The 27,676-nt window shown below is 30.8% G+C and overlaps 1 protein-coding gene across 1 annotated transcript in view; it reads left to right on the top strand.

Moving 5' to 3' along the window:
* LOC131844941 (probable cytochrome P450 49a1) overlaps positions 1-13,542 on the top strand; it is a 32,002-nt gene extending 18,460 nt beyond the window's left edge. The window contains exons 4-10 of the mRNA XM_059193938.1: positions 7,295-7,386; positions 7,891-8,001; positions 10,448-10,600; positions 10,752-10,961; positions 11,372-11,519; positions 12,159-12,398; positions 12,859-13,542. Coding sequence (XP_059049921.1) covers positions 7,295-7,386; positions 7,891-8,001; positions 10,448-10,600; positions 10,752-10,961; positions 11,372-11,519; positions 12,159-12,398; positions 12,859-13,176 — 1,272 coding nt within the window. The 3' untranslated portion in view covers positions 13,177-13,542. The remainder of the gene's footprint in view (positions 1-7,294; positions 7,387-7,890; positions 8,002-10,447; positions 10,601-10,751; positions 10,962-11,371; positions 11,520-12,158; positions 12,399-12,858) is intronic.
* Positions 13,543-27,676: the final 14,134 nt, after the last annotated feature.

The following is a 27,676-nucleotide window of genomic DNA, read 5'->3' as shown; positions in this document are numbered from 1 at the left end:
TAAAGGCTATTATAAATTATTTACATTGAATAGGTATGCCATTTTAATAAATAATATTTTTATACTATTCCAATATAAATATGTTGAACTTTAGTTAAGAACTGATAAGACCATAATAAACCTAATAAATACACCGAGACGAGACCCAGATATACAAATAAATAAATAACCAGTCAGTCGATTAATTCATTCTAGCTCTAAGTAGAAAAGCAAATTTTGGTATAAACTGGAATCCGCAGATCAAAAATCCGCCCTCTTTCTGCACGGAACTGTTGAACTAATCTCGTACAACTCTCCTTTAATATTTTAAAGATTATATACATAATCCCGTGCTTGAACAGGTCATATATATATACCACTTTTATCAAGGTTAGTTGATATAGTTTTTACATTCTACCCTGAAGAGATAAAACTATCACTGTTAATAATATACTTAAATTGTTATTTATCCCTGTCGGGACAATGTAGCGGATTATGAAACAGGGCCGGGACAATAGATCCCCAGACGTCGAAGTTCTACAGGTACAAAACCCTAAAAATAGTCCAAACGTAAAAGTAGCCTAAGTTACACGTTATTACATTTACTACCTGCCAAAAAAGTCCCGTCAAAATCGGCCCAGCCATTTCAGAAATTAGCCGGAATAAACAGACAGACAGACAAAAATTGTAAAAAATGTTATTTTGGTGCATGTACCATATTTATATTCATATGCATGTAGTATAAAACGGTTATTTCAATATTACAAACAGACACTCCAATTTTATTTAAGACATATATGCAGGTAGATGTAGTCTAGAATAATAAATAAAAATTAGACATTTCACAATCTATCAGTCACGGAAGTCAGTGTAAATATATTTTTCACACAAAAACATCATAATATTTTTATAAGAAGATTGTAATGATTCATTTTGCTCTAAATAATATTGATACTATGCTATCATAGTAATAACAATTACAATGACGCACGTAATAGGTCATGTTATTATTTGAGTCTGTTTTATCATCAGCTGATTATGAAATAGGCGACCATCATCTAAGTATAATGACTTAATGTAACTGCAATAACCAAGATTAGGTTATCAAATGCATTGAAATATAGTCCATAATTAGAATAACTGTATTAATAGTAGATTCGTTATAAGGATTATACTCACAAATGTTATTTGATAATATGTCATCTTCACATTTTGAGTACAAAAATCCCAAAAAAATAAAGAGTAAAAAATATATTAGACAAGCTGACCCGGGCTTTACATTTCACATTTCCCCACTTTTGCTACATTTCTCATAGCAGCTCCGCTCCTACTGGTCGTAGAGTGATGTTATAATCTTCCTCGATTAAAACTGGCTATAGAACACTAAAAGAATTTTTAAAATCGATTCAGTAGGTACAAAGTTGACCTACAACTTGATTTGTCACCATCATAGTATAAAAACTCACAAACTTTACCTCTTTATAATATTAGTATAGATAATATGTAGATTTGTATATCTCAAATGGGTTGGTAGCCAAAATCCTGGGTCCGATGTTAAATCACAGAACAAAGAAGTAAGAAAAATAAAATTTAGCATAATAAGAATATACTTGGGACGCCACTATCGCCACACGCATACATAATTCATCATATAAACCGATTATTATAATTTTTTTCTTATTTGAATTCTAGTTTTTCTCTGGTGTACTTATGTGTAATGTGATATCGTTTTTTCCGTGGCTTGAATATGGTCATAAACTCGAACCCGTAAAAGAGCCAATAAAAAAATATGACAACAATCCTAAAACAATCTAAAGAATAAAATTTAACATTATTAAACGAAACAAAACATATTCAAATACAAACCAAATTTCAAATACAGAAGTTTGTAAACTTAATATGCTTATTTAAGTTGAAGTTCAAGTTTATTTCCATTCCATAACGTAACAATAGATGTTTGTCGACATAATATTATCATAATCAGAAATTATACATTTGTTTAAATTCGTACAGTTGCGAACTCAATTTGCATAACAAACAAACCGAACTAAATATAAAAAATACTTATTTAAAACATACCATTATACATTGTATATTGTAAATAAAGAGTCTTTATTTACAACTAGTGGTCGGACCCGGCTTCGTACTGGTGTTTATCAAAAAATAATAATAAAATGTGTAAAGATACGAATAATATAATAATCAAAATAATTTATTTCAAACAAAATCTACATGTCTACTGAATATGAAATGATAATTTCAGTAATTGGTAGAAAAGCAACAGCAATGTGTTAGTACCTAATTATATATTAGATTGATATTGTATAAATGCAATAAATAAAAAAAATATTACATTGTTTGCAGACAATCGATAAAACCATTACTAAAAAGAAAATTAATAATTCTAAAATAGAACGCCAAACATAATATAAGTATACAAAGTTTTTCGCGCGTAAATATATTCAGCAACGATTACAAGAAGTTTGAAAGTAGACTAGGCTGTACGGTCTAAGGATATTTGCCTGTTCCATCATTGAAAAAGAGATAGACTTTCTCAGTGATATCAGTAATAAACAATGAAAGGATGAAAAAAAATAATAATCAATGCTCTTCGCCTGTCCAAATTGGACGATTTTTAAAACAACAACAAATAAGCAATGAAATAAGGCAACAAAACAAACACCAGTACAAAAATAATATTAATACTACAATTATTTTTCTGCCACTACACATGTAAGTAGGTATTTATTTAAATAACGACATTGACAAAAACGGCAAATCATTCTCTACTCAACCTTTAGAATGGATAATAATTTTTGAATGCGTTTTTAAATTGTAAAGATAAAAGAATATTTTATTATATTACATTATGCCTTAACTTTACTTTATTTACATAACTTAATTGTACAACTAAGAACCTAAAATTAAAAATCTTAAAAAATATAATATAACAACTAAAATATACTTGTATAAATAATTAATCTTTGCATATTTAATATTCAAACAATAATTATGTATTATTTATTACGTTTCAACAAAGAAAGATAATATTATATTCATAGTCTGTCATCAACTCGAATCGGATATAGAATAACTTCATTCACTTCATTAACTTCTTTCTGATAACGTCGTAGCATAGAGGTTTACCAACAGGCTACAGACTTATACCCAAAAGCCATAAGTTAGAATCTAGCCCATGCACCAAGTGGACCGTCTCATCATCGTCCATTTCAACACATTCAATAAATTGATTAACAAAAAAACGAGGTCGACCTCCATGCGGTCTCCTGGAAACCAATGTATTTAATTACTAATAAATTCACTACAGTAGACTAACTGACCCATTTTCATGCTCATCCTAGCAGCTTCCACTGCCCCATCCAGCATCTCTCATTAGCATTTGGGTTATTCCTGGTGTACCATTCAATAAATCATTGAGTATGACGGCTTCGGTGGTCCAGCGGTTTGCACACCACTTTACTTCCGACGGTCGCGGGTTCGATTCCTCGCACGGCACAAATTCATGAATAGGATTGTTTATATCGGTCTGGGTGTTTACTATGAATAATATGCATGTAATTACGAAAAAAAATATATCTTAATATTTGTATGTGTACCTCTGACTATCATATCTAATATTACAGTCATGAAAATATACTCAATTCCTTTCTAAGAAGAAACTCAATCCATTTGATTTCTATGCTCATAGTTTCAAGAACTTATGAAAGCATTGACTACTGTAAGGAACCAAAAGCTGACACATCTTCGCTAAACGACTAGCCATTTTGTTAATACTCTTATTACCAACGTACCGCAAAAGTGCGTCCACAGGGGCGCATTTTTTACATCAAATATTATTTTTATTTTATACGTAACAAGCTACTTACCCCAGCTTCACACGGGTGTACATGTATTATATATATAAACTTTCCTCTTGAATCACTCTATCTACTAAAAAGATTTATGCATACATAGGGATAGACAGAGAGCGACAGCGACATTGTTTTATATTATGTAATGATTATTATTCAACAAATTTTGCTCATTATCTAGTTTTATATTTATTCCATAGAATATACTAAAAATATTTTAAACAATTTTTTTTTAACATTGAAAATTAGAAGCAGGTGGCCCACCTAATTGTTAGTAGTAACCGTTGCCTATATACATATACACATCTCGTACATCCGTACACATCATACGAATATCACAGTATCACATGATCCCCTATACCAAACCATGCGTTTCTATTCCGGTGGACTAAGATGTCATGTATCTTATCGTGTAATTTTACTACTTTATCACACCAAAACACATCTTTGGAAGCAAGCTCTTTGGCCGCTGAAGTAGATGATACTTAGGTGACTGACCCACGCAAACGACTTTTTATAAAGTCTACTCCGGTGTATTGTTTGTACAATATTTCTATTATTTTTAATTAACTAAATGCGCTTTACGTATTTCGTACTATTTTTACATACATTTTCTAATAAAATTGTTTGAGGATTATAATACAAGGGAAATTTCCCCTGGGACTTACATGGGCTTGTCGCTCTGTTGTAGATCAGTGTTGTATGACTCCTTTAATTTTAGCTCAGCTATAAAGGAAACAAAGTAACAAACAAAATTGTTAATATTAAATATACAATATTGACTTCGGTAAAAAAAATGTGATAACCTGTCAAAGATCACAGTAATAATATTTATTATATTATACAGGCAATAAACATATTATGATTTAAATATAATAAATGGTGTTATTACTAAAGATAACGCGAATATAAATAGCACAGACGAAACATTAAAAGGTTTTATCTAAAATTAATGTGACATTAAATTATAAAGACAACAACTACATTGCTATTATAAAGAGATTTTATATCTAGGGATAAACTTTGTAAACAATACAGCTCAAGTTATATGGGTATTATCCAAAGAACGATAAAACATATTAAATGTCATAAATGTTGGTTAACATATTTTTTTTTTACCTGGACAATTCACACAACGCCATCTAGTCCCAAGCTAAGGTTGTGTTATAGGTACTAAACAACTCATTGAAATACTTAGATAATTTTTTTTGTCAAGCATTGAAAACATCCAGATAAAAACATTCATACTCATTAATACAAATATTTGCACTGAGGCTAAAATACATATATATGTATATATACATATATATATTGATAATATAGAATGAGAAAGTAAAATATTACAATTACTGAATACCAACTACCTAGTATAATAATATCGAAAATAGAATAGTAAAATATATTTAAAGACAATAAGATGATGCTTTTCCCAACTTTTTATAAAACCGTTGTTTATAACGAATCAGTGTAGCAATAGAAGCATTTGGAAAATAATATTATCACCCCGAAAATATCTGGCAAAGATTGTAAAAATGTTTAACCGACCAAGTCCAAATTTTCATTATTTAGCATATAACGACCTTAGTTACACCGTCAGCTGTTACCAATTAATTGATATCTATTATTTATGCAAATCGGCCCGGCCCTGTTTGAAGTCAAATTGTAATGAATATAACATAATAGGAGTATCTAATTGCAATATTGCCAAAGGGTCTTCCATTTGTATTATATTAGTTACAATATAATTACACAGAAACGTAAATAATCCTCAGAAATCGATTAACATATAACCTACTTATGTAATAATTTAATATAGTCTTAGAAATTTGTAAATGGTAAGAAACGAACAGAAACCCGTCTTCCTTCTTTGAAATGTGTAAAAAACTAGCTTTTTATAGCTAGTTTTTTAGCTTAAGATAAAAAATATAAATATATTAAATATAAACTCTTTAAATATAATTATTTCTGTAATCAACTGTCTTATTTATATTTGTAATATTAGTGAGCTTCTTATTTATGAGATAAAATATTTAAATATATATTATTTTGACTCTACGAACATAGGTTTTTAATATCCCACACAAGAAATTCCCACACAACGTTTTTTTATTAATTGTCAATATAGTTAACATTACGCTACGGTGTGACACGCGAACGACCACAGACCGACCACGCCTGTAATTGCGGACTTATCTCAGTAATTTACGAGCTATTGTTCTGACACCGAAATGTGTTTATATTTACACTGTATCTTGACCTTTCAGTCGTTACAATTAAATTCTGAAGATATAACTTAAATCAAAATTATTATCTCAGTAACTATAATAATAATATATATTTCATTTTGTAAAAATTGATCAATTGTGGTAGTAATTTAAGGTACGTTAATATAGCAATCGGCTTAACCAATTTTGATGAAACTTTTTATGTATTCTCGGTACATCTAAGAATAGTTAGTATTTAGTTTTGGTGGTGGTGGCCTACGCCAAAAAATATATCGTTTATGTTCTGGAAAAAAACTATATTTTATGATGTGACAAAAAAAAACTTAAATATGCACCCTTCTACCATCAACCCCTATTTTTTTATAGCTTTATTAATTTATACAGCAAAAGAATATTTGCCGGATCATTTTCACTACTAGTATATTAATATACCAGTAGTGAAAATCGTGTAGTGTGTAATAGACAAAATTGAACAACTGTTTCTAATAAAACTTTTTTCGGACCGATACTTTCTGAAACTTTGATAATAGCGAAGTACGATATCGTTGTTTCTAGATACAATATATAATACTTCTTGGTTTAGAACTAGATACAATAAGTACCTATTAGTCGTTACGTTCCTTCTTGGCAATAATATAAAGGTATTATATTTTAGACATATAAACAGAACATACTTTATTTGTAACATACAGTAAAGAAAAGACATAAACACTAGATTAAAAACAAATGTATAATTAAAATAAGGCGGCCATATTGCTGAAAACTATCTTTTCAAGCCAACCTTAGGAAAACGGATTTAAATATCGAACATGTATACGAAAAAAAATACTTAACCAATTTACGGCCTCGGTAGTCTAACGGTCTAATCACACCACTTTACTTTCCGTTAATGGCGGGTTTGTGATGAGTGAGAGGTGCTGACAGTTTTATAAACTTGGAGATTAAATAAAATACGACTTTGACAGTATATAATAGAAAGTTAAAGTGTATGTCAAAGAATATTATTATAAAATTTAAAAATATTAAAAACCTATCAAGGAGTTCGCTACCCTCGCACAGTATAAACTGGCCAATAAAAAAATAAAACTCTCTTTGTAAAAGTTTGTGTATTACCTATATTATGTATATTATTACCCATATGTGGCAATCTAGTAATTCTAACTATGCGATTTCGTAGGACACTTGTCTGTTATTTTAATTTTCTGCTGTTTGGTATAGGTGTATGAGAGTAATGTAACGGAGCCACCGCGCTGGAAACGATCGCCACTCAGTGAACACAGAATCGCTGCCAGCTCCTGTCCTATAACTGGGTATGTTACAACACTTTAACTTAAATAAACTTAGTATATGCAGTATAAACTAAGAAATGAAAAAGTACTACATTTGTAAGAAAAAAGACAGATGTTGTATACTATTGAAAATAGACAACAAATGTAGAGAAACTTGATACGGCATGATTGATTTATGATGATGAATTTTGAAAATTATTATTGAGAAAAAAATAGAAGGTAAGAGGTAGAGGAAGACCAAGGCACAAGTAACAGTGCCTTTGTCTTCCTTTGAGAAAATTGAAGTCAACATTGGAGTAGTGTCGTAATAACATTTAAACAAGATGGATGATCGTATGAAATAGCAAAAGCTCCACCGATAAGGGCGTAGCTCTTAAGTTTTATTTTACCCTCGAGGAATCAACCGCGATCGTCGGAAGTAAACCGATGTGCTAAATCCACCCACCACCGAGACCATTCAATCTTGTATGAGGTATATTATAGCACGCAGAAATTTATATAATTAATTGTCTAATCATATTGCAGGGACGAAACCAAAGCAATATGGATTGCAATACAAACACTACTACAAGATGGCGCATTGTTAGAATGTTACGACAAAGTATTCGACGAGATATCCGCAGAGGCTACACGAAGGTACGTTATTCAAAGTTTTGTATTATTAAAAACCCTAGTGGCAAACCTCTCTGATTTATAGACCAGATTAGTCATATCGATCTACGTCAATTCGAATTTAGTCAGGAGTATAATAGCTATGTGCGATCGATTCTTCCCTGACGAAAATTTCAATAACAAACTAAAGTTATCTAATGGACCGCGGTCAATTTATCCCTAATGCATTAGACACAATATTAAAAATTAATGATACCAAGCGTATGTGGACATGTCAAACATAGCACTTCTTACGATGTTGACATTTAATAATAACTCTGACTATTCCCATATGTAATAATGCAGTGGCGGGAGTAAGGAATAATTGGCACAGATAACTAAAATAGGAACTTGTAAATTGAGTGAAAATGAAACAAAATCTTTGAATATCGCACACTTAAAAACAAACTACATTACCTAACAATTTAGTGAAATCTACCTTAAGATTAAAACTTGAAATCCAACGTCATTTTATTTTAATTATTGCAATTTTTTATTGCGTGTGATATAACGTGCAAAAACGTCACAGTTATACTGAGAACATTTTTAAAGTCTATTTAATACTACTTCCTGCTATACATATAATAAACATGTTATTGATATGATTTAACCGTGCCCTACGCTATTATTCAATTGACTAGTTGTCGCTGATAATTTCGTAGTTCTAAAAGTAAAATAGACAAGTTTAGTATACAAGCAGAGATATACCAATATATTTTATAGTGTTTGCTTTACTAAAAAATATTAGGATAAATGCGGAGTCAAACAATACATAGTACTAACAAACAATTAAGAGAACGATATTCTGATACAAGATTTAATAAAAGGAGAACACAAGATTGTGATCTGTGAAAAGATCAAAATACTATGATGTACGAACTTAGAGAATCAATAGTAAAGCGCAGTGAAAGAAGTGGATGTAAAAAAAGAATATTTCAAATATGGCTAAACGAATATACAAACTGCTACTGAATATCATTGTAGTGCTAACAGTTTCAAATTATCAAAAGTCCTCATTAGTTGATGTCACTGAACCAGAAGATCTTTCTAATATTTCAAAAGTTACAACTAACGTTATTACTGCGTCAATCAAATTGTCTCCTCCACTTCCATGAACGCGAAAATGCGGTCACATCGCATCCTCGTTTCCCGGATACTATACTTTGCATGCCACGTTTTCTTACCACATTCATATATATACATACACACATACTAGACGTCATCCGCAGCTTACCGTATAGATAAAATGAAATTTAAAGAAATTGTTTCTTAGCAGATCCTTACGTTATAAAACAAATCAATGTTCCTAATTTGAAATTTCTGTGGCTTTTATTGAAATTTATTTGGCTGTGTGTTAATAGTCAGTCCCCTGCAATCGTTCCCCCGTCCATTTAAACGGTGATCGAAATTAGGACAGTCCGACCCGAGGTTCGAACTCTTAGCGGTGCCCTCAGCCTAAAGTCGTATCCGTCAGGCGGGAGTTGGCCTTCAGCCGCTCCTTCGGCGAGTTTGCAGTGCCATCTGCACTCGCCTCCTATTGTTCAGGTGAAGCTGTAAAGGCAAGCTGCGGCCTTAGAGTAACCCGAAAAAAAATTATGGTCAGTTAGTACAAATGATTTTATAAATAAGTAGTATAGAGTAGCACGCTAAGTTAAAAAAATGTATTTTGAGATCTCCAGATAACCTGATCCATAGAGTTAACGGACATAACATAATATTGTTTTAACAAAAAAAAATTAAACCTACCTATTGTAACAGAATTGTCCAAAATTAAATAAGTCATTAAAATCGGCTTCTAAATCTAAATAAACAAAATCTGTTCAATTCATGACCATCATATTTGTACAACACACATGTCGAAAAGAAACGGTCGTCGAACTCCACATTCTAAATGATAATTTATTGAAATACTGTCATCCTATACATCACTAAACTACTCGCGTTAGCACGGTGTGGGTGACAACTAAAATATTTTTTTAGTTGTCACCCAACTCAAAAAATTATAGATATGTTTGGAATTATATTCAATCTAACTAACACATTTATCTCTACTAACACAATTATCTCTCAATAAAGTCAAGTATCTTACATTTTTCTAGTAAATTACATTTTACGACTGTGCTGTCCGTACTATGGTAAATCAATATTGGCGTTTCGAAAAATTTGTTTTGTTTTGTATTCAAATTTCACTTCCGGTATTAAATGAAAACGTACTTTAAACATAAATTTTAGTGTTATACCTAACAAGATGGTTATCAAGTAATATTATGTACCTAATCGGTCATAATTTTGGCCAATTCTTGATGCGGTTTCACTTCATTTTTTCGTTTCCGCTTCATCAACTAATAATCACAGCATACCAATGTGCCACGGAATACTACTATACTATATATGTAGAAGCCGAAGCTTAAGTAATTATTGTATATTTTAGATTGGGTGCACTTCGCCACGCAGAAAACTCGCTAAATGATGAATTGGAGACCGAAATATATAGATGGGCGCTAGAGACTATCGGAATGATGATGTTTGGCATGAGACTAGGGTGTTTGGACGGAGAGACACATGTACCAACTACTGAAAATAGGTAATAGAGTATTTTAAATCCTACATTTAAGTCTTTTTAGTATAGTGTTTAGTGTGTGTGTTTAAGTAATTGCATCAGAAAAATCTGACCAACTATCTTATTATAAAGTGGTAGATGTTTCGACTTTATGGATATATGTTATTCTATTTAGATCCTCCGACAAAATCTCAATGGATGATGATTCTCCAAGCGTCTGTTCTCTATCAAAACGTAGCCTCCAAGAACTCACTCCTGCTGAACGTCTTGTTAGAACATCCAGAGAAATTGCGGACAATAGTTACCTAGTTCGGAGTGAGAAAACCCTTAAGACTGATTCAGAAACTTTCAACAATGCTTTGAAGGCTTTTGACAGGCAAATTAGGTAAGTGTCCTTAGATACTATGACAGTCACAGATTGCTCACACAGCTCCGTTTTATCTACATAGCTTTAGCTTCCAGGATCCATATACTATAGGACCTACCCTTTCTACATTCTATCGCAAACTATCACAATGGTTTCAAATGTAATTAAAAAAAAGAACATAATATTAATCATCATCACAATTAATGTAAATAGTGACCACTGACTACCCCATCTGGTATAATAGTCGTGATATGAAAATATTTCTGTTACACCACTAGTTTGCTATAGAATGTAACTCTGGCCGCAAATAAATTTTGTGTGGTTTCAAAGTAAGGCTTATAATATGAAAATATGTAAAATAATTACTTTTAAACAACATAAAAGAAACTAAGTTGCTTAATGTTATTCATTATTCATTGTATTTACAGCCTAACGGAACATTTCCTTACACAAGCTCTGAAGAACTTAAATTCCGGAGTCTTGAAACCGGAACAAGTTCTATTGAACAAACTTCGTCCATTAGATATGCGAATACTACCAATAGCCTCCGATATGTTGCTCGCTGGCATCGGTCCCGTAAGTATTCTAAACAATTTATTTTCAAGTATTGATTAAGTTTCCGTACCATAACCAACATTGTTTAAAAGATATGAATAGATAATACATACTTTGTGCAAAATTGATGTAACTTTTAAAGTATCAGACTGCATCTTATAGTATATACCCAAGTGAAGCAGGACAGGTATTTTTTTTAAAAGATAATACCATAGATTCACTGGAAAAAATATGTATAGCACAAGAAACAACTACAAAGGATATAGTTCAGATGGTTTCTAAAGTATCTTTTAGACTTCTAGTTTTGCATCTCTTCTATATTGAATATTTTTAATAGAAAGCATCTTCTTGTGAAGCATATAATCGTCACGTGATTTCTAAAGTTGATACACCAATATACATACAACTGCATTATGTAGTTATAATAGTTCACTTTGAATATCTCTATATATCTCTTTGTTAATCCTCAATTTTTTCCTACAAAGAGGCTGTACTTACAATTTCATTGTCAGATCATTAAGTAATGCACCGCCATCAATCTTTCTCTACACCACTTATGTTTGACTAGTAAACAAAGCTACAAGTTGATAAGTCCGCCATATGTATATTTTATTTATGTGAAGTTAAATAAATAAATTATGATCTGATTTCCATTTTCAGCTCGTTCACACAGCTATCAGTATGTTCTACCAACTGTCCCTCCACGCTGCACAACAACAGCGCGCTCACGATGAAGTGGCGTGGTCAGCAGCATCCAAAGATGCTGGGGCCGGATCTCCAGAGCTGCCATACGTTGCTGCCTGCACTAGAGAAGCTTTGAGGCTACATCCAGCTACTGGTGGAGTAGTAAGACGGAGTAGCGATAGTTTATCCGTCGCTGGCTATGAAATACCTGCTGGGGTAAGACTTCTTGTAGAATTTATAACATAAATTAAAAAATATATATTAGGGCTAACTTAAAGAAGTGGTAACCGAAATGGAAAGAAGTTTTGAAGTGATGAGCCCGTAGAGGATGAAGCGATGTTGATGTGCAATAAATTACATTGTAAAGGAAAAAATATTGAGGATCTTGCTATACAACAAATATAATATACGAAAAAAAAATTGCTGATGGAATCTATGAAATGTCTTCAATAATATATAATAATATACTATAAAAGTGTTATTGGCAATGTTTCCAAAAATTAAAAGGAATTACTAAATGAATATTGTGAAAGGTCTAAATTTAGTAGCTAATGAACAGTCTCTGCAAGATACTACGATAGTATCTCTTGTAATTTATAGGTATACTCTTGTCATTTATAGAAAATTATTATTATTAATATTATCAATTACTTCAACAGCAATATTATTTTCGCAGGTGGATATAGTATTAGCGCACGGCGTCACAAGCAAATCTGACAAACAATGGGGTAGAGCGAAGGCGTTCATACCAGAACGCTGGTGCAGCGAAGGATGGGAACCTTTAAGGGCTTCTAAAGCCCATCCCTTAGCTTCATTCCCATTTGGAGAAGCTTGCCCTGCGACGGGGGTAGTCGGCAAAATGTTAGGTTCATTAGCAACTAGGGTTCTAGATAAATACAGACTGGAGTGGCACGGTCCTGCGCCAAATATGGCCACAACCGGTGTCAATAGATTGCAGCCGCCTTTTTATTTCGTGTTGCAAAACGCTGCTTGAACGCTGTGATATTTTTAGCATTACCTGTTTTTATACTGATAGATACTTGTAGGTACCTGTTTTAGTTTCATGAAATGTCTTATATATTACTTCGTTCTTGCTATGAATGTGTGTTAATTTGAACGTATTATATTCGGAACAACAATAGTTTTCTTAGAACGAAAGGTTGTTTGAATCAATATATTTACGCAGTAGACTTTGTAAAATACCGTCTGCATGGGTACCACAATATCATTTGTTTCAGCTGCCAAAAGCAGCTTTGCTTTGAAAATAATGTTTTACTCTAAACATTATAAGATAAAATAAGATTAGAATGTGAAATTCCAAAATAAGAGAAATTCCAAAATAATACTGTTCATGGTTGACGGTTACTGTCTGATAAGCATTTAACTTATTTGTCATGCCAAGCCTCTTTTGTCTGTTCGTATTTACATATGTAAACACACATGCACATACGAATAAACAAAAAAATACTATTTTCCAAATCTGTAACATAAGTAAAGAAATAAGAATTTATTTTTCCTGTAAGAAAATATTTCATATACCTGCAGACAGGACATGGTTACGCTTTTACTATATATATTTACGTTCAAGATGTCATTAATAAGTAAATGTAATAATTAAAAAAATATACAGCGCTACTCTGTTTTCTTGCACTAATATTCTGTGATTATACTTTACTCTGTGTTATGGTTAAATCTACAATAAAGTACATGTATTTTTAATCATTGCTTAATAATAGAAATAAAAATAATAACAGGAACGTCATAAAATTGTCTACCTAAATTGAATTTACGATTTAGGCGCAGTGGTAAACATTGCTTGCTTATAAATTCGACTCAATCCTCAATCGGGCCAATTTATGGAACGATATTTTCTAAATTGCCTAAGCATCTGTTTTATGTTGTGCCTTGAGATTTTCATTATATTATATTGCTTCTCGTAAAACGTACTGTCCTAACTTTACTGTTGCTATGATTGTATAAAAATCCTACATATTGTTCCACTTTTCGAAGAGTATTTTTTAGTGTTGCTAGGATTATATAGCATTTCTATAAAAAATCTGTACAGTCCTCCACTTTTTGAAAAAATGTTTTGTAATTAATTGCAATATAATACAAATAATTGGTAGTGGTAATGTGATTTAGCATACCGGTCGCGGATTCGATTCCTCGCACGGTGTAAACATTTATATACATGAGTATAATTTACGAAAAATATATCTATGTATTTATATTATTTGTTTAATACCTATACCAGCCTCTGCTTAGCTTGGAACTAAATGGCGCTGTGTGAATTGTCCAAAAGAAAATAAATGAAGAAAAAAAAAGTATTTTCACTTCAATTAGTTAAGATGTAATGAGCAAATAATTATGATTGATTATTCAACTTAGATATAAAATTAATCATGAAAATGATCAAATAAAAAGAAAATACATAGCTATAGAGTAGAATTCTCAAGAGAGAGATTGATATTATTTAGGTACTTTTTATAATTCTGCAATTATTTTGGGTATTATAAATACTACTGAATTATAGTGTTTAAGCTTTTAGAAATACAATAATATCTTTTAATAAAAAAATTGTTTTATTTCTTAATTATGACACTTTTTTGGAATTAACAAAAAAAAATATTTTTAAGTATGAAAGGAAAGTATTTATTGACTACCATTGCATTGTTGCATACACATTCATATAAGCAATAAAGAAAAAATATATGGCTGTGTCTAATAAATATAATATGTGGCTGTAAAAAAAATTACTATAAATTCATATTATTGTAATGTCTTCATACTAATGTCATAACTGCGAAAGCATGTCTGCCTGTCTGTCAGACACACTTTCGCGCCTTTAATTAAATTCGATATGACGAGGATGGGCATTTTGGCTTATTTTGTCTCAAAAAATAATAAGGTGAAATAGGGGATGATTTTGCTGTGTAGTCGTGTATCATCTATTGTGTATATAAACTTCATATCAAGTCTCAATAACTGTGATGTTATATAACCTAAATAATATCAAAATACGTTGTGTATAAAAAAACCTTAAAACAACAAGTTATTAATCAGATATTTTCGATGCCTATATCGGATTCAATAATACGATAAATATACGATACCACCCAATACCAATATTACCTAGACATGGCCAAGCCATCATTCATCAATAAAATAAATAACAAGTAAACCAACTAAAACAAAGTAAGAAAAACATAATTAAGTATAAGATTGATTATACTTAAGTATGACGTAAAAGTAACACATTTTTATTAGGGTTTTATGAAGCAATATTATTTTACGCAAGTTTATTTATTTATAAATCTCTCATAAAAGTTTACTAACTGTTGCCCGCCACTACGTCTGATATAATTTTTAAAATAAATATAGGCAAATTCACAACTTTAATTATAATCCGTTTAGCCATTTAGAGTTAGTACACTTAGATCGTAAAATGAACTAATTGCTGAGGTCTTCCGCAAGTCTACAACATGGGGTTTTTCAAGAAGGGTTTATTAAGATTTCTTAAGGGTCAACAACGTGCACCTTATACGCCTGGTAGCTCAGGTGTCCACAGGCTACTCGTAATCGTTTACCATCCGATGGTCCGTATGCTTGTTTACCACAAGTTAGAATCAGAACAATTTAAAATTAGTACAGCACAGAGTAGGTATAAAGGAGTGACCATAGTAAGTATCAAGTAGTGATAATAGATAGCACATTTACAATATTCTTTTAATAAATGCACAGGTATACAAAGCATACAGCCAATAATATTTATACGGACACTGATTCTCTCATTTTACAGAGTAACATATACTATATGCAATATTGAATCAATGTTTTCCGGAAATAAACCCAGTGCGAATGTAATCCGGCACGTCTAATACATACATTCATCACCGTGCCACAATCAATCTACGTTAACAAAACAAAACAATTGGATTGTCGCTTTTACTACGATTTTCGATATGGAGTTCCGCAGTATCATTACTTGTTTAATGTGCAAACAAAAGTAACAAAAGGACTTAAATTTACGTTGCGATTTAAAGTTACACAGGGTTGGTCGTAAAGGGTGGACTGAAAAAAGTTTTAAAAAGTATTTACCAAACTTTAGTAATAAACACCAAAACATTGATTCGCATTTACTGAAAAACAATGGCGGTCAAACAAGACGAGCGAATAAAATTGTCAATCTAATATTTATTATTCAAAATTTTGTGAATATAACCACAATTGTGTTATTACTAAAAGTACTCTTATTTAAAAATCAAAATCAAGAGGAAATTAAGTACTTTAATTGATATTATTTTTCAGTGTGTATAACTCAGAAGCATTTAATTTTACATAGAATTTCAATATATCTTTTGTACAAGTACAACTTCTTTAAAAAAATTAATACCTTTATAATATTATTTTAAAAAAATTAAGAATACTTGATAAGTTGGTGATATCTTCGTCAAATAGAAAATTAATTAATAGTCTTCGAAAACATGAATGTATTTTATAAATTATAGCTAAGAACCAATTAGATCTCATCAGCTTTTAAAATTCATGAAAATTGGTCTGTCCTTTTGGGAGCTCTAATATTTTATAACAGAGAGATATGTTTAATTTAAAACAACTCTCAATTTTCGTCGAGGTTTAAAAACCTAAGAAAAATACAAACAAAAATTAACAGATCTATTTTAAAATAAGAATATCGCAGAAAAACTGTTTAATAAGATATTTTTTTTAATAAAAACCTAATAATATTCCTGCTATATTTTTAACCCTCGTCTACGTTCAACCATTTTATATCATCTCTACTTAAATAAAGGAACCTATTTCCCATATTTTATTGAAAATTTTATCCCGAATGGACGGGTCGATTCAGTATCTATAAATTACACTGTCATTTTTTTCTACTGACAAAAAATAGAACAAGGATAATAATCAGGACCAGATACCGGGATAGCAAGAGAATTCAATATAGTTAACAAAATACTTCGTCTCTATCTTACACAAACCTAATTATGTAATACTAGTTTGTGTAATACCATTTGAAACAGATAAAAATATACAATTCTACATTCTTGGTAATGGATTACAGACTTTATAAAAAGTCGTTTGCTTGGATACGTTCTCAGTCTCTCCTATTTTAAGCGTCAAGCAGCTGTGTAAGCTATTTCGGTGGAAATTAAGTAGTGGAGATGAAGTGGAAATAAGGTAGTGAAGCTTCAGAATAAGGCACGACACCCTAGTTCTTCGGATTAGATATATCGCGGGTATCATATGATAATGAGATGTCTATGGTAATTTTTATCTTCATAATTTTACATGACCATATTTGGCCGAGTATATTCGAAATTTGAATACAACATGGCAGGAATTCTACCGCTGTCACTATGGTTAGTTTTGATTATTATCGATATTTTCATTACCAGTCAGAAACCCGTTCTTAGAAATATATATTGACTAAGTTTTTTGGTCTGCGTAGATTCGATCCAACGATCTTCGCCGTTTTTTTGTCGGTGTAGTAAAACTACTAAACGTTCACTTATTTTACCCACTTCCATATTTATTTTAGGGATGTGATATTACCATTTCCGGCTAATAATTAAATCGATGTTCAATCATTAAAATGAAGAAAAGACAGACATTTTTGCATTTATTATATTAGTATGGGCTTGTGAATAAAAGTTTAATAATAAAGCATCCGTGAATATTTGGCGAAATATTTTAGGCAGTACTTACTGGAGTTGGTATGGGCGGTTTTATTATAAGGGCTGGTCGTAAATCTTGGGCGTTTGTGGAGTGAAAAAGAACGCTATCAGATCGTACAGAGGCGTGGGTGTAATCTTGAATAAAATCAAAGAATCACGGCAAACAGTTTATCCAAGTACTTACCAATAGCAGTACCTAATTTCCGTTGTTATCTCATTTTCACATTATGAACTTCTTCTACATTAACAGGAGGGATTTGACTAATGCCTGCTAAGATTAATTACAATTTATGATAAAATTAGATATTAAATGTACAAAATTAAAGAGTTTTGTTTTTAATTATTATAAAAAGGTAACTTAAAATATATAAGTAAACATATTAAATAATTAAGTATTCCTTGTATTAACAAAAGTAAGTAGGACCAACTAGTTCAAACTAAAATAATATAATAATAACTCTAGACACTGGGCCATCTAGCTCCAAGCTAAGTAGAGCTTATGTTCAGGGTATTAGACAACTGATATAAATATTTAGACATTTTTTCGTAAATACATACCTAATAATCATAGAAAACGGCCAAACCGATACAAACAATCATACTCATGAATGCAAATGTTTGCACCATGCGAGGAATCGTATCTGCGACCATCGGATGTAAAGCGGTTTGCTAAACTACAAGATTACATATATAAAAAGCATATCTAATAAATAAAAAGGATTCCTCGTTTTTAGAATTTGAACTAAAATTGAAATATAGGCCTTCCTTATCACCCATTAAGGAACTTAGCCCGCAACAAACCACTCACTTCACTCAAATATAGGGTTACCACAAGAACATTTTTTTAATAATGATAATGGAAAATAATAAATGATAATGGAATGATTATCATCAATAAAAAAAATCTTTTCACCCGGCTGCACTAACAGTTTACGCTGGCGGGGCACCAGTAAAGAATGATATGATGAATATGAGGCCAGGTCAGGCCATTTGTCACGATGGTTTAAAGGGGGAACACCGTTGAAGTCAACCTGACTATATGATCTACTACTACTAGCTTCCGCTCTGATTTTACTATTAGCTGATTAGTACCCATAGTTATACAAACTCTGCCATGTTTCGGACTAGCAGACTAGTAGGCGCTATGTTTGTGGTCTAGGTTTATTTATTCATATTTTTTTGATTTGGCAACCCTATTGGTATAAGAACATTAATAACTCGCCGTCACAGTTACAAATTACGCGTCCCATCAACTCAATGGGAACGTATCTTAATGTAGACACATCTCTGCGTTTATAACGTACATTACCACTCTGTCTGCAAGTTCGTCTTGCTTTAAGGATTATCAGATATTTGTTTTCTCCTGTTTCTTGAATGAATGTCTTCATTTTATCACGTAATAGAGTTGACACTGTTTAACGTTTTTAGGTGGGAACAAATGTTCACGCAACGGAAATCGTCTACGAGGTTCAGCAATAAAATAATAAACAGATATAGGATATCTGTAGATGAAAAGTATTTATATAAAACCTTAGAAAACGTAGGCCTTTTCTAAGGTTTTATATAAATACTTTTTTTCCGACTTGTTTGTCTTGTTTCTAATTTTGTACCTAATCATGTTTAGAATACAAAGGAGAATAGAATAAAAGGAATGTCATTGAATCATTTGAGCAACAAAGTCTTAATATTTATAATATTAGTAAGATTTTAATTTTTGAAAAAGGTTATTGGGCATCTTAGTGTGAAATCTAAACCCACGGCGTACAGAAAAAAAAATAGAGTAGGAAATTTAGATAATTTTTTTACGAATATATATGTCGCATTAATGCATATCTAATGGGATTCAGACTAAAATTAAATTACCAGGCATTGCAATATACACCATAAATATTATTATTCTATGCTTCTAATTTGAATGTAATTTCGAAAAAAAAACCTGAATGTCGTCAGCGTACTTTCTAGATTAACTTTATAGTTGTAGTAACCGTCGTAATTGTCCCCATGTATGTTATGAATGTTACACATTTTTTTTTTATTATTAGGTATATATTTTTTATTTAAATAAGTAAATATGACATTTACAAAAAAACTTTGACGTACTAAAGAAGTAAGTGTGAAAGAAGCCTTGATAGTATAATGACAGGGAATGCCTATTACACGTCAATAGGCGAGACCTCTGAGGTCGTTAATAAAAAAATGTATTTGAAAAGATGAGAAGCGAAATTGATTTATTATCAATCTTAAGATCTTTACGTTAAGTCATTCGTTTTTATTGGACGCGATGGATTAAATTGGCTAGGTAATTTTTTAAGATAAGAAATAAAATGCGACTTTTATGTCATTTTTGAACACGGTGCCAAATGAAAAATATTATTTAATATAATGTAATATTGAATTTGACGATATTTTTTTTTTGACGTTCGAAGAAAATTGTATATGTGTATATATGCCCATACAGACGTTACCTATGTTACAAGTATAAATTAGAAGGACCTTCCATATACCATTTCCATATATCTACAGTTAAACTAATATTACCAAATTTGAATTTTCTCAAAAACACGGACACACACACTTAGATAAGCACGGAATATATACATATTATTATATAAAAATACATAACATTTCAGTAGTGCGCTTCTGAAGTTATTGTTGTAATTGTAAATACAAATTTAAAATATATATATATATTTGTTGATTAGAGTTCTCTTCTTGTAATAACAAGTTAGTTCCTGCACTTTTTGAAAATTCTGCAAATAAATCACCGAAAGTTATCTTTCCATTTAAATAAAATTAACTTATTATGTATATGAAAAATTACAACACTTATTACGTAGGTAACTAAGTTTAAAATTTAAATCATAATTTAAGAAATGCTTTAATTTAAGTATATTCTAAATTTCTTTTAAGATGATTTTAAAGTTAACCAGAACCTCATAAATACAGTTTAAAAAGAAAAGTTTAATTACGTTCGCAAGTTTGTTAAGACAAGAGTTGAGGAAAGATGAAAGACGTCGCTGGCATACACAATGGTTTCAAATTAAAGGGTATGATGCCTTTGAAGGCCAGTGTCGTGTGTACCTTGATTGTGAAGATTCGCCTTTGTCGAATGACGAGAACGATTAAAGAATTTATACTGAATAATTCGCATTCATATAAACAAGTTAGATAATCTCTGACTTAGATAATCCGTGCACAGACGGGGGAAATGTTTAGCGTAGGTAGGTACTACAACCTTCCCAATTTCATAATAGTGAAGTTAATAAGTTCGACCGTGTTTGTTCTGACCAATTTATTTTAAAATAGAGTTGTCAGATGTCCTGTTTTTCCAGGACATGACCTAATTTTTGTAGTGTTCTGGGACGTCCTGAACAATATTAAGCAGTGTCCTAGGTTTTTAAATATTCGTATAAAAACGAATAGGTATATATCATTTTATAGAAAACTTTTATTAAAAAAAAATTTTTAAGTGCTTCAGTTTCATTTCAGCTATTTTCACTACATATTATTTTGACTATTGCATCTCTATTACTATATCCTGTTTTTAAACTGAATTGTCCTGGATTTAACAAATTCAAATCTTTGCTTTTAATTTGGTGTCAATACAATCTATTTTAAAAAAGATTCTACTTTTAAGATGTCGATCTTCTAAAAATTAAGCGCAAGTAACTCACTATGAATGTAGCTTTACATAAATTAGATTTCTTTTAAAAACGATCAAGTATTTTTTAGTCTTTATTCATTACAAACATAAAATCAAATCTTTTGGATTTATCATATTACTTACTACGCGTAATATCGGGTAGACATACCCACATCTCTCGTGGGAGTATTCACAGCAAACGTAGTGCAATTCACTCATAACCTTAACGATTTCAATCACATCGTGCACTCATGTTCAAGCATCGCAGAAGGCATCTAGTGGGAGCTGTAGTCGTAACCTGGAATTGCTCCACGCCGAAACGACCGACGCGGTTGAATACGCAAGATTTGATCTCGTAAACCACCGACTGCCGAATAGGGCTCTATCTCAGTACCTACATATAGGTATGTAACCCTTGCGAGTCGATTTGAATTTTCGGAGAATTCGTGTCCGTAACAAGATAGATTGGTGTCCGGAGATACAACAGAAAGTTTATTTTCAATATTAAATAAAAGACCCGAACAAATTACGAGTTCGTAAATCGAAGGTTACGAACAAATAATGTAATATTTATCTCAGTATGATTTGTTTACTAGAAATGGACGCATGACATTGATGTGATTATTTCTGGGATTAAATAAAGTATGACTTGAAAACAGGACTGAACAAAGTTAGTAATTTCATTATAGAGGGTTTTCATTTTGAGTTAGAAACAGCTCTAGATTTAAATAATGTTCATATAGGTACACCTTTATGAATTGTATGTTTAGAATTAATTAAAAAAGAAATAAATAACAAATTGTTTCCATATATATCTGTAGTAAATATTCTCTTTTGTCAAATTTATCTATAACGTTTGTTGTGGATATTTATAACGTACTCTGTACATTTTACAAAAGGCGAGTTTTTATTAAAATGGCGGGAACTTTATAACTTTTTATTAAAAAAATAAAAATATTTCATTCCGAATTTGATTAAACGAAAAATTAAATCTACTAACAATGCACATAAACTCACTTTTTGACGCGGGTCGTAGCGTAACAAAATAATGTAATAGGATTAGAAGTGGTCGATTCATTACAAACATAAAATCAAATCTTTTTTGGCTTTATCATATTACTTACTACGCGTAATATCGGGTAGACATATCCACATCTCTCGTGGGAGTATCGAAATCATATCTCATACGATAGCGGGAGTGGTCCCGAGGGCGGACCAAAATAAAACACATGATTGCGGATTTACGAATTGTTACCCGATGGGTAAAAAGATACTGGTTCCGTCCCGAGGGAAATGACCTAGTTGGCGATAATAATCCGTTCGGTATTATTCTTTGATAAATAGGTCTAATACAACTAATTAAACTAGTGGCTTTGCACTTTATTAAGGTTTAAAGAAGTATTGTCAAAGACGATACTTCTGTGTGTGTGTCAAATATATGGTGCTGCGTAATGTTTTTTTATTGATTTAATGCATAATTAAAAAAAAATATTAGCATTCTGCATTCCTCTATATAAATCATAAGTGTGCGAAAAAGTGTGCGTTTATCGTCTATTCTAAATTCTATTAATAAAAATTATTAGGTAGCTAGCTACCTATACTTTTAAAAAAAAGTAACTGCGTACAATCGTCCTTTTGCCGAAGCACAAGAATTGTATTTCTATACATATATATGTGTAATGGATTTTTAGATTTATACAAAATATTCTACATGTTCTAGTTGGAAGGGTGTGTGCGCTGGTGGGGCACCTTTATTTTATACTCACATACCTATGTAAGTATAAAAACATCTATAAAGTAATCTCACTTTAATCCAGCCAAGTAGTAAACTATGACTGAAAGGACAAAACTATGGGTAAAATAATACAAAAACTGATTATAGCATGTATATTTTCATTTAATATAAAAATTATATAACTATATATTTATTTACATGTAAGTAAATGGCAAACAACTTGTCAAAATCCAACATAAACAAATAAAAAATTCGACATCCCGATTTACAATTAGCAACAAAATGGTCTGAACTATAACAAAACATACTGCCTTGTATACGCTACACTTTCAAAATGGAGTTTAACACAGCAATACCAAATATTTTGTATTCGCAATGGTGCCTTAAAATAATAAATGGGAATTATTTTTCTAAACTATAATACTGTGTACAGAACAAAACACAAATTATAAGGGATTCTATGTCTATCCGGGCTATATTTAAAGGAACATGATGTAGGATATACATTTACTATAATACTATAAGTTATGCCCGAGGTGACTATGGTACATTGTTCACAAATACTTCAGTTTCTGGGTACAAGAAATATTACAAATTATCTCCTGAACTACAAACTTCTCCCTTAATACTTTACTGAAAAAAGCAAACAGAAGCGTGTTTTTAAGGTGTGACAATACTACTATTTCATTTCTGTGTGGAAGACATACAATTAAAACAATTTCTTGGTATTTATTACAAGATTTCCTTTTATCCTTAGGTGTACTACAGTAATTCATAATACACGGGTAACCGGTCAAAACCGTTCTTTTTACTTGATATTTAATCTAAATAAAATGGCAAATTAACAATTATAGGTAATGAATAGTTCACATGTTCGATTTATTATTTCATGTTTACGTTTCATAATTTATCACTCACTCATTTGTTAATTCGATTTCAGTTTTAAAATTAAAACTATTGAATTGGTGTGACATGATTTATCAATAACAGCCTCCTGTCACACATTTTTTAAGTGTAATATTCAGGTAAATGGAATAAAATTAACACTTGAAAACTCATGTAATGCTAAATCTTACATACGCAAGTTAAAAATAACCAATTTGCCTAATTGTCATATGATTATAAAATAATTCATTTTAAATCAGGGATATACTCGTATATACATAGATATATAATATAGTATATATATCAAAGGACATGACAATATTTGTTTACCAATTTATACTATTTAGGACAATAACCAGATAGAAATAGACGAACCCTATCACAGACTAGACAATTAACAAATTCCGAAGTCACTAAGCACTGTCGATCTAATATAGTAATTGGAATAGATAAGTAAACAGCACGATAGTTTCGTTAATATATTAAAATATATATATATTTACAATTTATAATTGACTGTTGTTACATTGTGTTATACAACAATTATATATTCAATTTATACAAATTTTAATTGTACATCCTTTTGCAAGAAGCAAATAGAAACCCATTTTTAGATTTTTAGACAAAATGTAAATAGGTCTAGTTATACGTTTATGTATTACTTACTAGTCGTCGAAATTCGACCATAATTAATTTAACATTCAGTAAAACTATAGACAAATAATATTAATCTATTCTTAATTCGACCACAGACTAGACTTGACATGCATATAGACTCTTGTCTATGTCAAATGCATTGTAGTGGGTAATTTTTTTTTATTAATGTATTTTTATGCATAATTTGAAGAAAATATTTGGATTCTGCACTTTTTCCTCATGTAAAGTATAAGTGTGCGAAATTTGATAATCTTCCGTATGCGCGTCAATTTTCGTAAAAATGGGTACAAAGTTTTTATTCACGTATATATAGATCACTATTTCTGACCAATTCAAAACATCAAGCGTTACTAATTAAGATAGTAGTTTGTACATCTCAATTGTTTCCACTACCGCCCGACAATGTTCGCTAGTCAATCACTATATAAGATCGGCAATGCTCCAAAAATTGTTGTGATAAAACTCTCAATATAATCAGATCTTAAAATATCTTCTAAACATTGAATTTTGATTGCACATTACACAAATGTCCGTAACCTGCCATTACTAAACGAAAACACAAATAATATCTATACTGTACTTAAATGAATCTTATTCGAAGAGGCCATTAAAAATATTAAAATTAAATTAAATGCGGCAAATACAGAGAGATACAATTGTTTACAAAAACCGCGGTACGCCGTCGTTACAAAAACGTATTGATATGTACAAGACGCACTAATCTACAACTATATTACCCTTACTAAGATACTTTACACAAAAACACGGTATCTTGTCTTTTTACAACATGCCTACAATGTTCTAAATTTTAGAACACCGCGTTACATATACGTTGTATATTACACAGGTGAATTTATTTCCTTTATTGCCATCGAAATTAAGTAGTAAACTATTGTGTCAATAGACAATAAAAAATAATATGGCTCCAATTTAAGGCTGTCCATAGACTAATTAAATAAAGCTTTCCGATCTACTGTATATCCGATTCTAATTTAGATTTAAAAACACTCGCACGGAGTTTCAGTATGTGTCCTACTTTTGGGCCAATATGTGGCCAATATTCTATGTACATAATAAAGCTTCAGTTCCCAACCAAGTCAGGCACCAGACACCAATTTTACATTCCTATTTTATACACGCTCTACATTACTTTTTAACCGTAAAATCTAAACCCGAACCCAGATTATACCATCCACAGTGTTTAAACCAATGATGCAATGATCGTTCTGTACAATGCTTATTCCGCCCAAAAGTAACAACTAGAGCAGACTATAATAAGATATAGAATCCAGGATTTTTTGCATATTTGTCTGTGACATTTCACAGATTGCGTACAAATAATTTCGTATACAAATTATACAAGTTTCTACTGTATTTCCTGGAACGTGTGCCATATCTTATACTACGAGAAGGAAGACAATAAAAAGGATGTTCTTAAATATACATTCTTTACTGAAAAATATTGACGAGGTTTGAAATTTGACCCAAAGACATACATACACTGTTGTTTAAGAAGTCCAAAAATATTTTACCTAACATTCAAAATATATTTCAATTATGGTCAAATTATCGTGTAAATAAATAGAATACATTAGCCCCATATCTATTCGTACTATTGAAGTGTTTTTTCACTTGTTGTATTAGGAAATAAAGATAAAAGATAAGGGAATAACAATCTTCTTGTCAAATTGTCAATAAAATTGTTGTTGTCATAATGTATGAATTTCTTATATGCAGTACACTATAAACAATTTTAGAGCTAGAAATATTATTAAATAAATTCCAATTAAAAAAAAATACAAGACTCAACAAACATTGAATCTAAAAAAGACCTTAAAGACAGTTAATTGCAGTCCGTCGACCTGACGAATAACCGACTGTATATCAGCAGCCTTAGGTTTTCTACTTTGGGATTAACAAGATCTGTATTATCTGGCAAAATTCAGATAAACTACATAACATGTTTATAAACATTTAAAAATCAGTCTGTCGCTAAATTTAACAAATGAATAGTAAAAAAATATATTTCGTTTCATATTAATCCCAACATGTGATGAAAGCTAGTGGAAGAACAAACAACTAGTAAGACAAATAAAAATAAAAAAAAAACAAATGCCCAGCTGTGGGAAATCATAACGTAATATTTTTACTTGTAATTTTCTATTGTATAGTTAATATTTTAGCGCAGGAAAGTGTTGTTTTTAAACTTATTATGTAGCAAAAATATTGAGAAGAGAGTTCTCTCTATGCAGGATTATTCCTAAAGCGTATACCAAGCCAAAAGCGAGGTAGAATAATCAGCAAACTAAAACAAAGTGATTTAGTTTTACGATTATTCTAGAATTACCTGTTTGAAGTTTCTGCATCTGAAAGTATATTTTTGACTAGTAATAAAAAATAAATTGATCAAATGGAAAAAATAATTTTATGTTTCCACATGAAGAAATTTCTACAAGAGGTACTTGTAGAAATTTCTTCAGTTCCATGAGTACTACTTTCGGCTTTGTAAACCCTTTATGACTTATCCTAAACTGATCTTAGAACCATATAGCTGTTCTGACATATATATATATATATATATATATATATAGTATTTGTATTAAGCATCTTAAATCCACTGTTCACAGAACTATCACTGCACAAGTGTATACTATACATATTCACTGTGTATTCATTGATACATAAAAAAACTAGATGCACATTTAAAATAATATTCTAAAGTAACATAACTGATTTTGTTGAGGAAATTAAACTTTAGAACCACTATTATGTCTATGAGAAATTCTATCACTGCTTAATTCAGTGACAAAGGCAATATATACAATCATAACATAATATAATATAGCATAACATAGGGACGAGTACCCAAGCGGAGCTA

The sequence above is a fragment of the Achroia grisella genome, unplaced genomic scaffold (assembly GCF_030625045.1).
Source record: "Achroia grisella isolate CSIRO2021 unplaced genomic scaffold, CSIRO_AGI_Agris_v1 utg109, whole genome shotgun sequence".
Taxonomy (NCBI): Eukaryota; Metazoa; Arthropoda; class Insecta; order Lepidoptera; family Pyralidae; genus Achroia; species Achroia grisella.
The sequence above is the reverse complement of the archived record's forward strand: the minus strand, read 5'-3'. Positions and strand labels throughout refer to the sequence as shown.